This window comes from Leopardus geoffroyi, chromosome A1 (genome assembly GCF_018350155.1).
Source record: "Leopardus geoffroyi isolate Oge1 chromosome A1, O.geoffroyi_Oge1_pat1.0, whole genome shotgun sequence".
NCBI classification, from domain to species: domain Eukaryota; kingdom Metazoa; phylum Chordata; class Mammalia; order Carnivora; family Felidae; genus Leopardus; species Leopardus geoffroyi.
This window is the reverse complement of record NC_059326.1, coordinates 234,677,192-234,693,479: the sequence shown is the minus strand read 5'-3', so window position 1 is coordinate 234,693,479 and position 16,288 is coordinate 234,677,192. Positions and strand designations below refer to the sequence as shown.

General features: G+C 47.9%; 1 protein-coding gene and 1 non-coding gene across 2 annotated transcripts in view; both read right to left on the bottom strand.

Moving 5' to 3' along the window:
• NSUN2 (NOP2/Sun RNA methyltransferase 2) overlaps nucleotides 1-16,270 on the bottom strand; it is a 29,106-nt gene extending 12,836 nt beyond the window's left edge. The window contains exons 1-9 of the mRNA XM_045442508.1: nucleotides 15,941-16,270; nucleotides 15,666-15,823; nucleotides 14,952-15,056; nucleotides 9,060-9,165; nucleotides 6,675-6,746; nucleotides 5,544-5,628; nucleotides 4,247-4,439; nucleotides 2,098-2,172; nucleotides 900-1,030 (exon numbers count right to left, since the gene is read on the bottom strand). Of these exons, the coding sequence (XP_045298464.1) occupies nucleotides 900-1,030; nucleotides 2,098-2,172; nucleotides 4,247-4,439; nucleotides 5,544-5,628; nucleotides 6,675-6,746; nucleotides 9,060-9,165; nucleotides 14,952-15,056; nucleotides 15,666-15,823; nucleotides 15,941-16,030 (1,015 nt within the window). The 5' untranslated portion in view covers nucleotides 16,031-16,270. The remainder of the gene's footprint in view (nucleotides 1-899; nucleotides 1,031-2,097; nucleotides 2,173-4,246; nucleotides 4,440-5,543; nucleotides 5,629-6,674; nucleotides 6,747-9,059; nucleotides 9,166-14,951; nucleotides 15,057-15,665; nucleotides 15,824-15,940) is intronic.
• On the bottom strand, nucleotides 10,409-10,493 carry TRNAH-GUG. The gene has a single exon. It is a non-coding gene; the product is annotated as a tRNA-His (tRNA).
• Nucleotides 16,271-16,288: the final 18 nt, after the last annotated feature.

Below are 16,288 nucleotides of genomic sequence, written 5' to 3'. Positions count from 1 at the left end.
CTGGTTTAAAAACATTTTAGGCACCTGTCCAGTTTGTCCGTATCCAGCAGTGTGGTTAAGACCTCACACCCGTTAGGACGGCTACCGTCACAAACACAGAAAATAACAAGGGCTGGTGAGGACGTGGAGAAGTCGGGATCTGTGCACCATCGGCGGGAATGCCCTCCAAACTGAGCAGTGAATCATCATCATCCAGCAATTCCAGAAGATACTCACCAAGAAAACTGAAAGCAGGGTCCTGAGCTGCGTGTACAGCTGGGGTCACAGACGCACTATTCCCAACAGCTAAACCGAGGAAGCAACTCGCGTCCATGGACAGATGAATGGGGTCAACAAAATGTGGTGTAGGCCTGACGTGGGAGATGTTCAGCCTTGAAGGCTGAAGGAAGGGAATTCTGTCACCTGCTACAGCGTGGATGAACCCCGAGGACAGTGTGCTGGGTGAGATATGCCAGTCACAGATACAGCATGATCCCACAGGGAGATCCCTAGCGATCCCTAGACAGACTTGAGACAGCAAACAGGAAAGTGGGGACTGGTTTCACGGGTCCAGAATTCCAGTTTTGCAAGACCAAGAGCTCTGGAGACGGGCTACGCAACAACGTGTTCCTAACGCGACAGAAACGTAGGCTTTAAAACAGTTAAGGTGGTAAAACTTCAAGTTGCGAGTGTTTTACCACAACTACAATTCTCTCAAAAAAACCACCGTGGTAAGGACGGACATCATCTTTCAAACTCGAGAGATAACGAAACATATGAAACAGACAATCCTCGAAATTCATTAAATACAACACATCCGCCACATAAGCGTGTTTTTAAGTCAGGGCACCTCACCGTAGGGTTTAGAGTCTAATTTAGCAAATGCCCAGGAAAAGGTCCACAAGAATATAGACTCTTACCTTCGCTTTTCTCCAGCAAAGACGCTATGACCGCCTCGTCTTCGATGGGGTTCAGCGAGCACGTGGAGTACACCATGCGACCGCCCTCCACCAGCTGCTCAGCACCGCGCGTGGCGATCCGCAGCTGTAAGCTAAGGGTGGACACCAGGTCACCCTGGGACCGAACGTGTCCGTGCGGCCCACAGAGCACAGGCACCTACCATACCACGTGTTCGTTACACATTGTCATGACAGACTTTCAACAAATCACAAAACAACCCCCAGGAAAAGAACTCTTTAAGGCTGCAAATGAAGTTAGAGTAAACCCACAGGAGGTGGTTCGTGTTCACCAAATCAGCATGTGTCCGTATAAACAACACGTTTGCTATTCTGTTAGCCTTTCCCAACATGCCAACGAGCAAAGCACGAAGCTAATGACTGAAAGCAACATATTACGGGAGTTTCACTGTGAAGAGGCCTCCGTACCTGTGCAGATACGTGACTTTTCTTTCTACGAACAACTCATAACCCTTAGCACTTTCTAATCCTAATACCTACTTCACAAAAGCGATAAACTATTTAACAGAGAAACCATCTCCCGCCGGCATTATTTACGGTGAATACTCATTAGGACACTGCAGACCACCCACAAGTCTACAATTACGAATGTGTAATTTTAATGTTAAAAGGAAAAAAGGACATAGTCCTGTAGACAATATAATCCAAACTGGTGTGGCTAACATCCCTACGCACAGAAAAACCACTGAAAGGCGTTAGACATTACAGAAGTTATCTTTGACTTATGAGATGTTCTTTTTCCTTCTACTTTTAAGGATTTTTCCAAATTTTCTTTAAAGACAGTCCATAAATATTTGAGATCAAAATGTTAACCAAAATAATTCAACACAAAAGAACGGAAAGCAGAGAGAAGATGAGTGAGACACTAAGGTAAAGATTATTTTGTGGAAAACAGGTTTGAAATGTTACAGGAAGTGGTCCCAAAAAACATTTTAAACAAATGTGTACCTGAAATGCATATGGTCTTCAGTTTACTACTCCAACAATGTTCCAAAAACAACCGCTTCTGATACGTAAGCAAACTCTCTCGAAGATGACCATTAATTGGCCCTTACAGTCCAGTGAACTCAAGATCCGGGCACCAAGTTACGAAACTGGGTGATAACCCTTCCCGACCCTGCCTGTGGGACGCCGGACTCACCCGTGCAGCTGCAAGCTGTTCAAGGTCGTCCACTTTTTCCAAACATCAATGTTTTTTCTCATAGTGCCATCCCCACTGGAAAGGAAGGTATTTAAGAACTTACAGGTCTGTTCAGATAGATGATTCGAATTTATCAATTATGTCCTATTCCAGCTAAATTACAAAACAGGTTATTGTTATTATAAACACCAACAGAACAGCTAAATAATATAGTTATTATATATATAACTGTATATATATGTATATGTATATATGTATATACGTACATGTACATATGTACATGTGTATATAATAGACATAATAACAGCTAAATAATAAACAGTTATCATAAACACCAACAGAACAGCTAAACTCTCACAGACTACAATCAACTTTCTATTTCTGCTTTCGGGGCAGAATTCTAATTACATTAAACTTTTAAGTTATACTTGAATTTGCAATTAAGTAAGGAAATAACAGATTTGAACAGAAAACCTCATTCAAAACTTAAAGAGGTAAACATACGCTTCCATGTGACAGAAATACTAGCAAAACTAATTTTGAGACCAGGACATGGACGTGTGGATCCTGTTACTTAACAATTTGGTGAATCAACGGTGGCATTTTAATCAGATTTACATGAATAACAACAAACTTACACTCACAGGGATTTTCCACAGTGGATTCAATTAAGCCAATGGAACTTCTTTATCAAGAGCTTTCTGCATAGCAGTTAAATATTTTTGATTTTCTACTTTTATTTAATAGAAATTACTTCTATGTTAATTTTACAATACAGACCTGATGAATTAATCTTCCTGTCCACATCTAACTTTATCTACCCATTTTCTCCCAGGGTAATTCCTGGAGCTGCTGGCTTTCTGTGTGAAGTTGAATGTCCCTTGGACATCTAGGTATCTGTCTTGAGGGGAAGGGGCTGCGGGGAGAAAACATCCCGAGAGACCCAATGGCTTTCAAATGACATCCCTTGCCTGCACAGTGGTGGCTTCAAATTCTGCCATAATGTTTAGAGATTTCCTCAGCTGACGCCTCAGTGCTCAGGTTACCACATTCTCCTAAGATGACACGAGACAGGAATTCTAGGTTTCTTTTCTTTCTTTCTTTTTTTAATGTTTATTTATTATTAACAGACAGAGAGTGAACAGGGGAGGGGCAGAGAGAGAGAGAGACAAAGAATCCGAAGCAGGCTCCAGGCTCCATGCTGTCAGCACAGAGCCCGACGCGGGGCTCGAACTCAGAGACCGCAAGATCATGACCTGAGCCAAAGTTGGACGCTTAACTAACTGAGCCACCCAGGTGCCCCAAGGAATTCTAGGTGTCTGACCAGAAGAGCACAGGGATGGGAAAACACTGACCCAAAGGAAAATCAGACAACTGTGGCTCGTGACCCATGTTAAATTTCCCTTCACAGGGGCATCCTTTCCGGGATTTGAAAGCGCACTCACACTCAGTATGCCCAACCACAGCTTTCACAACGAGCTCTGCCACAGGCAGGCAGTCTGCCGCGGTTTAAAGGAGAGAGTCTGAGATCGGCCATTGTACTCAAAACAGTGTGTTCTGGGCCGACGGAGTTTTCCGACAGACAAGTCCACGTGTTCAGAGTCTTAAACACCTACATCACTGCCTCTGGGAACTTAAAAGATGGCTTCAGTGCACAAACACAACTGTACACACGCAATTACAGTAAGTTTCTCCAAGGCGTCAACTCCTGAACTGCAGCGTGCCGAAGGACGTAAGACTTGCCATAAAAACCCAACCTGATTAGGTATGGCTCCTCAACGAACTGCTTTACATAGTCACCGCTCGTGCAAAGAGGAGTGACGGGGTCAAACAAATCATTCCTGACATCCACCACGGCGAGAGTCACTGCTGTCATTCTCTCGGGGACTTTAACTCTTGCGAAGACTGTACAACCGTCCCGCCTTGTACCTCCTTGTTTGGGACCCTATCTCTGCTGTGCTTGTCCATCACTAAAACCGTGAGGATACGGTCCAGGGCCACAGAGCCTCTGTCCTCCTCCCAGCTGCCCCGAGAACGGCGCCTACAATTGTGTGTGTGTGCGCACGCGTGTCCAAGTTAATCTAGACCACACCTCATGTGATCTCCTTAGTGAATTTCAGGCTTTCTGGCCTCTTAATAACACAAATACCTGCAAGGGACATCACACAGAATGCGATCATAGAAGAGAATCTCTTTCTTCCCGTTCACATCTATCGTGAGCCGAGGTATGCTGGATGCGTCGTGGTTCACCACCATGATGCAGGGGCTGCTCAGCCTTTTGGCCTGATGCACGAGCAGATAGCAACGCTTGTTGTCCACATCATTCGCAATGACAAACCCCTCTGAGAACATGAAATGATAGCGTCAGGCGAAATGTTGCACCCGCAGGATAATTTTCTACAATACCCAACCTCCTGGTTGGCCGGTGAGAAGCAGCAATCCACCAGAACGTAACACCCAAGCTTAAGATTTGCCAGAATTATCTGAGCAGTCCAAAACGGTGGCTCAGGCTCAGCGTAGATTTTTACAGTCACCTAGGATTCCCAAACCGCAAGATTTATTTTTCCGATTATTCAACAACTATTCATTTTGTACCAGTTATCACGCCAAAAGCATCTTTTCCATTATCTTCACTAACAACTAAAATGGAGGCTGAGGGGAGAGACAAAGCTGTAGAAAACAAAAGAATCACCCAACAAGTGTTCAAAATACTGCACCTGTATGCTGGGTCCCCACTCCAGACCCCGTGAATCGGAAGCTCTTTTAGCAAAGCGATTAGTCAGAGAAGAGAACGCCTAGGACAAAGCTAAGCAAGCAGGCCCACTAGAACAGAGCAGGAGCAGGGGGCTTGCACGAAAGGGGGAAGGCCGGGAGGGAGGGACGTAAAACGGCACGAGAGTAACGACAGCATTCCTCAGCCCCGGGGAAGGAGCCCCAGCAACGCTACAACGGCCTGAGCACTCCGAGGGCTCAGAACAGCCACGAATCCGGGCCTGACGCCCAGGTGACGCGGGAGGGCTAACACTGTCACCTATGCCGTGGGGGGCGGGAAGCTCGGGCAGCTGATAGCGGCTCCTAACTACGCTCTACAGCCTCTCGTGCGGCCGGGGAGTCATCACAAAACCCACCGAAACAAAAACCCAACGTGATAATGTTACCACCGGAAACTCAAACTGCAATCTACCTACTACTGAGTTAATGGAGAAACGCCACCTGCTTTCACAGAGGACACACAGAATTCTCAAGTGAAGCCACTGTCCCACCCCCACATATGAGCACGGTGGCTTGGGAACTGGTCACAGCGGCGTGCAAAATGTTTCAGAGACAGAAAGCCATCAGCTGGTCACAGGAGGCTTCAGGACCCCACCCACAAGTGACGTCACCACTCTACCTCACCTACCCCAGCACAGGAGCACACTGACCCTCTGGGGCAGCCCAGCGCGTACCTGGGAAAGGGACGTTCATGTCGGCGTGTAACATCTCAATGAGCTGTGTGGTCTTTGAGCCGGGCGCTGCACACATATCTAAGATCTATGAAAAAGCAAGAAATGGCTGACGTCTTTAAGATATCAAATACTCTACACTCATTTTAAAACAATCTTATGAGTCATTCTAGTATTTTAATTTCTTTTTTTTTTTTTTTTAATTTTTTTTTTTTTTCAACGTTTATTTATTTTTTTGGGGACAGAGAGAGACAGAGCATGAACGGGGGAGGGGCAGAGAGAGAGGGAGACACAGAATCGGAAACAGGCTCCAGGCTCTGAGCCATCAGGCCAGAGCCTGACGCGGGGCTCGAACTCACGGACCGCGAGATCGTGACCTGGCTGAAGTCGGACGCTTAACCGACTGCGCCACCCAGGCGCCCCCTTAATTTCTAAGATCTAAATACGTTTCTTTATAGAACGAATCTACAATGTGATATACTGAACCTCCAGGGATCTAAATACGTTTCTTTATAGAATGAATCTACAATGTGATATACTGAACCTCCAGGGATCACAAGCACAGAACAGCACTAGAAACCAGTGGCAGCAATAAATTCAGGGATGAACGGACAAGGCCACAAAGTGCAAGCAGCACTTCTGTTGCCAACCTGCTAAAGGACAGAACTACCCGGCCTCAAATCTCCGCCTGGCCCCTTCTGGCCCCGGGACCCTGAGCTAATTGCTTCGGTTTTCCTTTGCCTCCTTCCCCTCATCTGGAAAAACAGGACAGTGACAGCATCTACCCTCACGGGGACGTGCAGATAACAAAATGAATTAATCCACAAGAAGAGCGCAGAGCAGCGCTTGGCCTGTAACAGGTTCTCAGTACGTGCCCATTACGATCTTCAAGCTGATGGACTCAGTCAAGGCCACTGAAGATAAACAGTGCAGTAAGTAAATGAGGGAGCAAATCTTAAAACAGGAGAAAAGTTATGGGTTGTAAATTTTAAATATGACAAAAATGCAAAAACAGAACCTGAAACAAAATACACAGCATTCTCTATAAAAAGTAAACGGGAAAAATCCAAAGATTATATGAAGAAAAAAAAAAGTGTCAATAAACAAAGGCGCTTTCTATCTAATCCACAATACCTTATGGTGAGGGTGAGCATTAAGTAACAGCGGTGGAATCATGCTAACAGCTTCTTGACGACTGATATTTCCCTTAGAAAATTAAAAAAAAAAAATCAGAATGTTTAAAAAGGCAGAAAAATTTCAATATTGGGCATTATTTCATATGCAACAGAAAAAAACCATTTATTCACCACACGTGAAACAAAACAGCTAATACTATCACACAGCACATGATGTAATCAGGACGTATTTTCATACTAGTGGGTAAATGGTTGCTATTTCAAGGCCAAAGAAGGACCGTTTATGGCAAAACTTACCATTAGGACATCCAAAAGGCAGGTGTAATACTCAACTTTATAAAGAATGAGGATTTAAGCTGACATGGTCCCAATGCGCCATCAAGAATGGAAGCTGGGGGTAGCAACTCTCAAAGGTGGACAATGGCCCTAAGGCACCGGCAGCAACAGAGAGAGCGATCCCTGCGAGCACAGGACAGAGAGCCACCCAGCAGGGCCTTCCCTCTCAGCTAAACCTGTACCTTCCATTTTAGTCCTCATCTGGTTTTAGGAACAGCCCGTGTCTGCTTTCTACTCCTGAGAACTGCCCCTCAAGAAGATGGACACACCGACCAGCGCTCCCATCTCCCCGCCTCGAAGATACACAGGATCTAGCATTCTCACGACGCCAAAGGTCCTCTAGGTCTTTGCTGGTGGCTCAGGGGACCTGTGACGACCCCTCCACGTTCGGACAAACGTTCACGATGGGAGTCCAGCACTCGCCTCAATCACCACTCTATTTTAACAGCCTTAAGACTGAACGCCTCGAAGATGACAGTACTTTAAGAAGCAGTGAAACTTCGGCTGCCGGGAGACTTCGGCTCCATTACAACCTGGGTCTTTTGTACCGGAACAGCCATCCAGGCAGCCTAACTAGCATCTGTCCGAACCTAAATACAGACTCACATCCGAACCCGATCTTCTGGCCAGCAAGGGGTCTGTGAAGACGATCTGACTCCCCATCGACTCGCAAGGCACGCGGGCTCCTGGCTCCAGGTTATACGTACGATACTGATAAGCCTGCCCTGTCCTCATCCAAGTTTTCGTTCAAAGCATCTGAGTAGTATGGGGACACACGGTCCCGGACCAGACAGCCTGGCAGTCAGTCACTTCTTCCATACACGTTTGGAAGTGGTTTGCGGGCAGCTTTGAATACCCCAGCACAATCTCACCCTACGGACTCCCCGGCCAAAATCCATACTGGGTCCCTACGGTCTGTATACGCCACCCACACTCGACACCCACCTCCCCACAAACCCTCTGCTCTGCTGATGTTCACACTGGAACTGTTCTGAGCTTCTGCTCACCTGACATTCCACCTAGGTCGAAAGTAGAGCCAGAAGGTCCCTGCTTGTACCCACGCAAGGAAAGAGCCAAGAATGTGGCAGCACCTGTTTTTTTCCCTTACGGGGGTGGGGGGAAAGCCTGGCCAACACAAGCCTGGGCAGCGGGTTTCCTCCGAGGACAGAGTGCCAGGGTGGCAGTTAAGAGCTGCCAGGTGGAGCAGAGGTCAGGACTGGGCCAGGTGAAGAGCTTCTAGACTGATCACGGCTTCCAGGGGAGACACGTGGGAAGCACAGGGGTCCTGCCAGGGTTCCCAGAAGCTCAGAATGAACAAAACCAAACGTCATCTGGAGAAACACAGAGGGTTCCTTGGCTAGAGAAAGCAAACTAGAGGACAGGAAGGGGGAACCCTGGTTTCAAACAGGAGAGTAACGATTCCCAAAAACCAAGATGGAAGCTGCTCATCTGACAACAGCCAACCCCAGGGGTGTCTGTTTAATCACGTGGGGCAGGAGGGGCACAGCTACTTTGGGAGAGGAGGTCTGATGCTGAGGGTGAGTCCACACACTGACCCACAATCGAGAGACTCGGGATGGCAAAGAGACAGGGCGAGGGCACGGTATCACACAGGAGAACCTGAGTCGTCAAATTCAGGTCCTGTTTTTTGGGGCAAAGGTGGGGTACAGACAGGAACAAAGAAGGAACAGAGATGATACACCGAGAGCAGACCGACAGCTGTCTCCAGGACACCTTACTGCGCGGAGGGCCGTGCTCCGTCCGCTTTGGTGGCAGCCAAAACCCCAGAGAGGCAGGAAGACAGGACGCCCAGCGGACAAGCGTCCCTGACGTCCTCCCTAACGTCCTCCCTACGTTCCACCGTGACACGAGCCAAACCAGGGAGCAGCTGTGTGGATCACTGGAAACGAACGGCGACAAACACGCTTCTCCGTGTGCCCCATCTACCTCATCGCTCCCAGGAACGCGTGCGGAGAAAACATACCCGTGACAGTCACGTGCGGCTAAGGCTTTAAGGAAACCAACAGATGTAAAGAAATCTACTCACAGATTCGGTTTCGCTAACCAGGAACTGGTGAAACTTTTCCAACTGTGGAGACTTTCTCAAGATTTTTCGACTTAAGTTTGTGTGCCAGGCCAGTTCTTCTGGATACCTGACCAAACAAAAAGAAGGAAAAGCAAGCGTTTATGGCTTAAATCTATCAAAGGGCTCTCTTGACAACCCCTTGCTCACACAGATCCTGCAACCAGAGACACCCAATTCTGCTCGGTTCCTCACTTCGGTGGTCTTCGCAGGCCGACAGCGAGCACGGCATGGGGCCCCCTAAGCCATAGGGAGCCCGGCTCTAACCTTATCACGGCCCAGGCAGGAACAGCAGAGCTGACGGTTTTGAGAGAGACATGTACAACATCACCATGGACCCACGATGACGAACGTGCAAGAGGAAACGACAAAGAGCTGCTCTGCTCTCCCCCGCTGATGTTAACGTCGGAAAAGATGTAACGAATTGAAGAAACGCACATTACACTGTTAAAGAATGCAGTTGAGGGGGGCGCCTGGGTGGCTCAGTCGGTTGAGCGTCCGACTTCAGCTCAGGTCACGATCTGGTGGTTCATGTGTTCAAGCCCTGCGTCGGGCTCTGTGCTGACAGCTCAGAGCCTGGAGCCTGCTTCCGATTCTGTGTCTCCCTCTCTCTCTGCCCCTCCCCCATTCATGCTCTCTCTCTGTCTCAAAAATAAATAAACATTAAAAAAAATTAAAAAAAAAAAAGAATGCAGGCCTGGCGAACATGTAATTGCAACCTTTCCCGCTGTATCTCTCACCACGTCTAAAACAAAACAGCCCGATAACGTACTCAACTGTCTTACACACCAGAAAACCTTAGCGCCACTGTGTTGACTAGCACGGCCAGGCTGTTATTTACCCACACCCGAGAAGAAACTTCTCCTGCCGTTTCCGTACACGCGTTTAAACTTTCTGTGATGGGGGCGCCTGGGTGGCGCAGTCGGTTAAGCGTCCGACTTCAGCCAGGTCACGATCTCGCGGTCCGTGAGTTCGAACCCCGCATCAGGCTCTGGGCTGATGGCTCAGAGCCTGGAGCCTGTTTCCGATTCTGTGTCTCCCTCTCTCTCTGCCCCTCCCCCGTTCATGCTCTGTCTCTCTCTGTCCCAAAAATAAATAAACGTTGAAAAAAAAAAAATTAAAAAAAAAATAAATAAACTTTCTGTGATGATGACATCGCTGATTAATAGGTCTCTTTTTTAATGTTTATTTTTTAGCGAGAGAGAGAGAGAGAGAGAGAGACACACCGTGTGTGTGCATGCAATCGGGGGAGGGACAGAGAGAAGGAGATATAGAATCCAAAGCAGACTCCAGGCTCTGAGCTGTCAGCACAGAGCCCAACGTGGGGCTTGAACCCACGAACCGCGAGATCACGACCTGAGCCACAGTCAGACGCTTAACCGACTGGGCCACCCAGGCGCCCCAGGACACAGACCTCTTCAAACGTGGCTCAGCCCTGATCACTGAGCTCCAGCGGCTCCGGGAGGCACACTGCTGTGACACAGAGCCTTGCTCCAAGGACCCAGGCCCAAGCTATGCACAACATGGTACTCGGTGGTCTCACTGCGGTCTTAGTACTTACAGCTCAGTCTCAAGGGAACAACCAGCTCAATTTAACAATGCAGGATGACAATATTTCCATGTGTCAGTTGCAGCTAAGGTGACAGCCATGAAAGTGAAATGAGAACACTGGCAAAACAATACATCTGACTCCCATGAAGCAGAGTGATTACTTGAAAGAAACTCAGGCCTTGAGATTTTAAGACACGACCCAACTGTCAGACTATGGGACGTGTCTTGAGAAGTACTTTCCACCAGGTAATAAAGATTAAACTGGCTGAATCTCTCTGTGGCCACCCCCCAAATGTCTCAGCACCTTGTCTCTATTTCCTATGCCTGCTTCCTTCTTCAGTATTTAACCTGCTTCAAAAATCTAAAACCAAAACACAATCATACTTACTCGGCAATTAAAGCGTTTAGTCTTAACTCTTCCCTTTGGCCTCCTTGGAGGTGAAGCGCGGAACACATTCAAATGTGCCTTCCCCTGCAGGGTCTGCAAAATCTGCTGTTCCAACGCAACAAGACTGGAGAGCCAGACACTTCGTTTTATATAATTCCTTGCAACCCTGAACTGCCTGCTATCAGAGACAGTGAATTTGGCAAGGGACCGCCGTAGCAAATCACCAACACATCATAAATTTGAATGCCACACGCCATAATTATTCGTCAATAGCTGAATTTTCATTTTCAAATATAGGTCAACAGTCCAGATATAGCCAGAGCAAACATTTCCTTACGTGCCTTTTAGACTGAATTTCCAATAGTTAAAAAACGTTAAGTTTACTAAGGTCAAAATTCTTCTCCAAGTGGTTAAGGTCGTGAAAGCTACTAATGTCACAAAAAAAATACTTAAGGGGCACCAGGGTGGCTCAGTCGGTTAAGCATCTGACTTCGGCTCAGGTCATGATCTCACAGTTCATGGGTTCAAGCCCTGCATCCGGCTCTGTGCTGACAGCTTGGACCCTGGAGCTGCTTCGGATTCTCTGTCTCCCTCTCTCTCTGCAACCTCTCCCGCACACTATCAAAAACAAAACCATTAAAAAAAAAAAAAAAAAAAAAAAAAAACCAAAAAACTCTGTAGATTTTAACATCAAATAAAATATCTTTAAAGAACTAATTAGTTTTTAGTTAACGCAATTTGACTGTAACTCCTCAGTCTTTAAAGTCCTATTTGGAAATTTGTTGTGTCTTCTGAGGATAAAGTAAAAGCACCACTGTCATCTTTATGCCTTGTGAATTCTTACAGGGGAAAAGTAACATTTACGAGAAGTCATCTTCAATCCAGACACTGAAAAGGACACAAACAGAATGACAATAAGGTGTATTCTCAACAACTGATCATCAAAAAGAAGCTTTTATAAAAATACTTTGGGATAATTCCTTACAGTTCTGAGTCTACAAAAAGGTAAAAAAGAAATCAGTCCAAGCTATGCGTCCTATACTTAATATTCCTTCAAAAAAAACATGGTTCCCTCGGGGTGCCTGGTGGTTCAGTTGGTCAAGCGTCCCGACTCTTGGGTTTCAGCTCAGGTCACGATCTCATGGTTTGTGAGTCCAAACCCTAAGTTGGGCTCTGCGCTGACGGTGTGGAGCCTGCTTGGGATTCTCTCCCTCCCTCTCTCTCTGACCCTCCTGTGTCTCTTTCTCTCTCAAATAAATTTGTTAATAAATCATTTAAAATATCATGGCTCCCCGGGGCACCTGGGTGGCTCAGTTGGTCGGGCGTCCGACTTCAGCTCAGGTCATGATCTCGTGGTCCATGACTTCAAGCCCTGCATCGGGCTCTGTGCTGACAGCTCAGAGCCTGGAGCCTGCTTCCGACTCTGTGTCTCCCTCTCTCTGACCCTCCCCTGCTCACTCTGTCTCACTCTTTCTCTCAAAAATAAATAAACATTAAAAAAATTTTTTTAATTAAAAAAAAATAAAAAATATCATGACTCCCCAAAACGCTTTCCTAAATTTAATTCTACTATATACCAAAAAATTTAGAATATTTTACGACTTGTTTGTTTTTCAAACCATACAGAAATCCACCAGAAGTGTCTTCTTTGCTTGCTTGCTGAGAGATCTATGGGTAGCCTACACCTGATGAATGACTGTGACTGAACGTTTGTACAGTACAACTTGTCATGTAACTGTCACAGATCATGGAAAAGCTGACCATTAGGAACCCAAATAGGGCAGTATTTGAGTTGTTTACACCCTTTAGCTGTGTGCTCAGATGAAAGTGGAGAATGACTGGTAGTTACTAGAGTCACTCCCGTTCATCCTTCAACCAAACAACCCACAGGGCCTTTCTCAGATGTTGGAGAACTGCCTTTTCAGGTACCATCGCCACTCTTCAACAATCAAGATGGAAAAGCGTCTGTCAAATGTTAAAAGGGCAGGGTGACTGGGGTGGCTCAGGACACGATCTCATGGTCTGTGAGTTTGAGCCTCGCATCGGGCTCTGTGCTGAGAGCTCAGAACCAGGGATCCTGTTTCGGATTCTGTGTCTCCCTCCCTCTCTGCCCCACTTCTGTTTGCACTCTGTCTCTCAAAAATGAATACACGTTAAAACAAAAATGTTAAAAGGGCTAATCAAACAAAATTTTAACTGTAGTTTCCAGTGAACAATAAAAATAGCAAGACTAATTCTCATAGATCTTTTGGAACCTGCAGAAGAGAAGTCCCACAATGACCCACCCAGAAGCACTTCTTCCCTTACAGGATGCACGCTTTTCAGCTCCTCCTACGGGCCAGACTTGCTCTTCCAAAAAACTTCATTTCTAAATATAAGGCTGAAGGAACAAATGTTTTCAGGTGATTATGTGAAGCAGTCAACACATGCAGAACTATTAGAAACGTACACAAACACAACCTTAAACCCACTTCTGAAAATATCAGATGGCCCCTGCTACAAACACCAGTAACATCAGTCCAATCTCCAAACCAAGGCACTGGGGGGAGTTAAGTCTGTAACCTGGTTACTAAGACAGCAGAGGAAGCTGGATTATGCGAAGGCGAGGTGACCTAGCAATGTCACAGGTACAGCAGTTGGAAAAACATTCCTTTTCTAATGACCTCAGTACAGGGGGCCATGCAACTAGTAACCACTCAAGTCATTTCCTGCATTAGAACATTTGAGCTTTTAAAATCTTCATACACGGGGCGCCTGGGTGGCGCCGTCGGTTAAGCGTCCGACTTCAGCCAGGTCACGATCTCGCGGTCTGTGAGTTCGAGCCCCGCATCAGGCTCTGGGCTGATGGCTCAGAGCCTGGAGCCTGTTTCCGATTCTGTGTCTCCCTCTCTCTCTGCCCCTCCCCCGTTCATGGTCTGTCTCTCTCTGTCCCAAAAATAAATAAACGTTGAAAAAATAAATAAATAAATAAATAAATAAATCTTCATACAAAATCCATCATGGTATTTTTTTGGCTTAAAACCGTAGATTTATTTTCATATCTAAGAAGTGCATTCTATAATGTTGTTTCTGCTCTTGAGCTTGGCTGAATGCAGACTTAAACGTTTGGCCAGTCTGCATTCACTCCAACTGTGTGTGCTGCACACATCTGTGATATGGCCACTGGAAAACCCGTATGACCCCTGGAAGAGAAAATTCAGCTTTTTACAGCAATCATTTAAAATCATCGCTTTGGGAGGACTCACAATGCCTCAAAGTTGATAATCCGAAATGTGGAACTCTAACAATTCAATGACTTTTATGTTTACAGATTACCCTGGGCTTGGCGCCTCTGGAGTCTGTGTGTGAATACTCCAGGCGCCTTCCAAGACTTTTGAGACTGCCTTCACTTCACTGAGACCTGAACTAGGCCATGAGGAGCAAATAATCCACAGGATACTTCCAGGGCAAGTAAAGAAAGGGTCAGCACGGAGGGCAGCAGTCCCCACCAGCGCTGGACACAGTGGAAATCCACAATCAGCTGGACTGGTCCGTGGCGACCCTGGTCAGGTGGACTGTATCCTTCTGCTGAAGGTAGAAACCACACAGCAGCAGTTCTGACGTGAGAAAACAAGGGGTGCAGGTGAAAATAGGTAGAAGTGTCCGTCATGGAAGGACAGAGGCTGATGCACTTGGAAAAATTAACTGAACTGAATGACTCCGGGACAGCTGCAAATCACGCGTGAAAAGCTATATACTCCAGTATAAAGTAACACGGACAAAAAGTACCGTGTAAAAAGAACACGAGGGTGTCTATAAAGTACCTTCAGATTCTCGCACGTTCCTAACAAACACGTTGCCCAGAAAACATGCTGCCAAACGACAAAGACTAAAATCCCAAAGAAACATCCAACAGGATGAAGACTTGTTTCACCTACCAACTCAGGGGCTGGGGAACTTCAACTTTCTGACCATCCACCTCCAGGTCCTCCAGTTCCTTGAAATACTTGTTCTTTAAGCAATGGAGGATCTCTTTTGCGTGGCTATTTAAAAAAAAAAAAAAAAAAAGTAAGTTTCAAACCCATCGGAAAGACTACTACGAATGAATCTAAGATGACGAGTGTTTTATTTAAAACAAAAACCATCTTAGCGCCGAACGAAGACATTTTTGCATCCTGCCCTTTTCCTCTTCCTTCAGAGTTTAAACAATCCGCGCTGCTCCTTGGCTAACCGATAAGCTAAAGGGACTACTACCTGCATTCCTTCCCTCCTAAACGTTCCCACAGGTTCTTACTTGCTTGCAACTCCTCTGGGAAAGATGCAACGGACAGAGACACGGGAGTTTCACAGGAACTCTGGCGCGCCACTAACGTTCACGCGTTGCAAAGGGGGAGGCGTCCTCAGCTCACAAATCCCTCTCGGATCGCACTTTCACGTCTGATCCTAGCCTCCCACCTTGCAACACCTCCTCGGCCTGTTCCGTCCGACCCTCGTGCTCCCTCCTCCGTGCTATGTTTGCAGACCCTCGGGTCCACGGCGCCGACGAGCAGCAGCTCTCCAGCACCGCAGCACTTATCGGGGTGACGGGGGCGCCCGCGTCTCTAGCCAGCCCCAACTCCCCCGGCACAGGAAGGCTGGGCGCGGCTCCTTACCTCTTGTAGCCAGTAATTCGTAGGGTGGCGGGGAGGGGCTCCCTGAGCGCTTCCATGAACTGGTCCCACTCTCCCTCGGGCACGATCTTGAGCTCCTGGTAGTAGTGCTCGAAGAGCTTGTTCTCCTTGACGATCTCTGGGTACCCGCCTTCCCAGCCCTGAGGAACGAAAGACGGGTCTACCCAGGGCCGGAGGAGCCGCCCCGCGCCGTCCCGCAGGCCTCGGGGGCCGGGCGGCGGACTGGGGACCCGGCCCGCCCTCGCCCCGACTCCTACCGCCTCACGGCGCTTCCCGCCGCCCTCGGCGCCGTCCTCCGCTCCCTGCGGCCGCTGCTGGAGCCGCCGGCCCCGCGCCCGCCGCCCCATGGCCCACGCGGCCGCGCACGCCGCCCGCACACAGCGCCCCGCCACCGTCGGCCGCGCGGACTTCCGGGCTGGGGCGCGAGGACCCCGGCTCCACGCCTGCGCTGCCCCCCGGGCCTGCGGGGCCCTGCGGGGCCCTGCGGGGCCGAAGCGCAAAGCGCCGGTCCCCGGGTTCCCGGAGAGCCGCGAGCTAGGGGGAGGGGGAGGCGCCTCGGAACCGCAGCCCCCAGGGTGCCAGTCCCGGCTCCGGCAGCTCCGCGG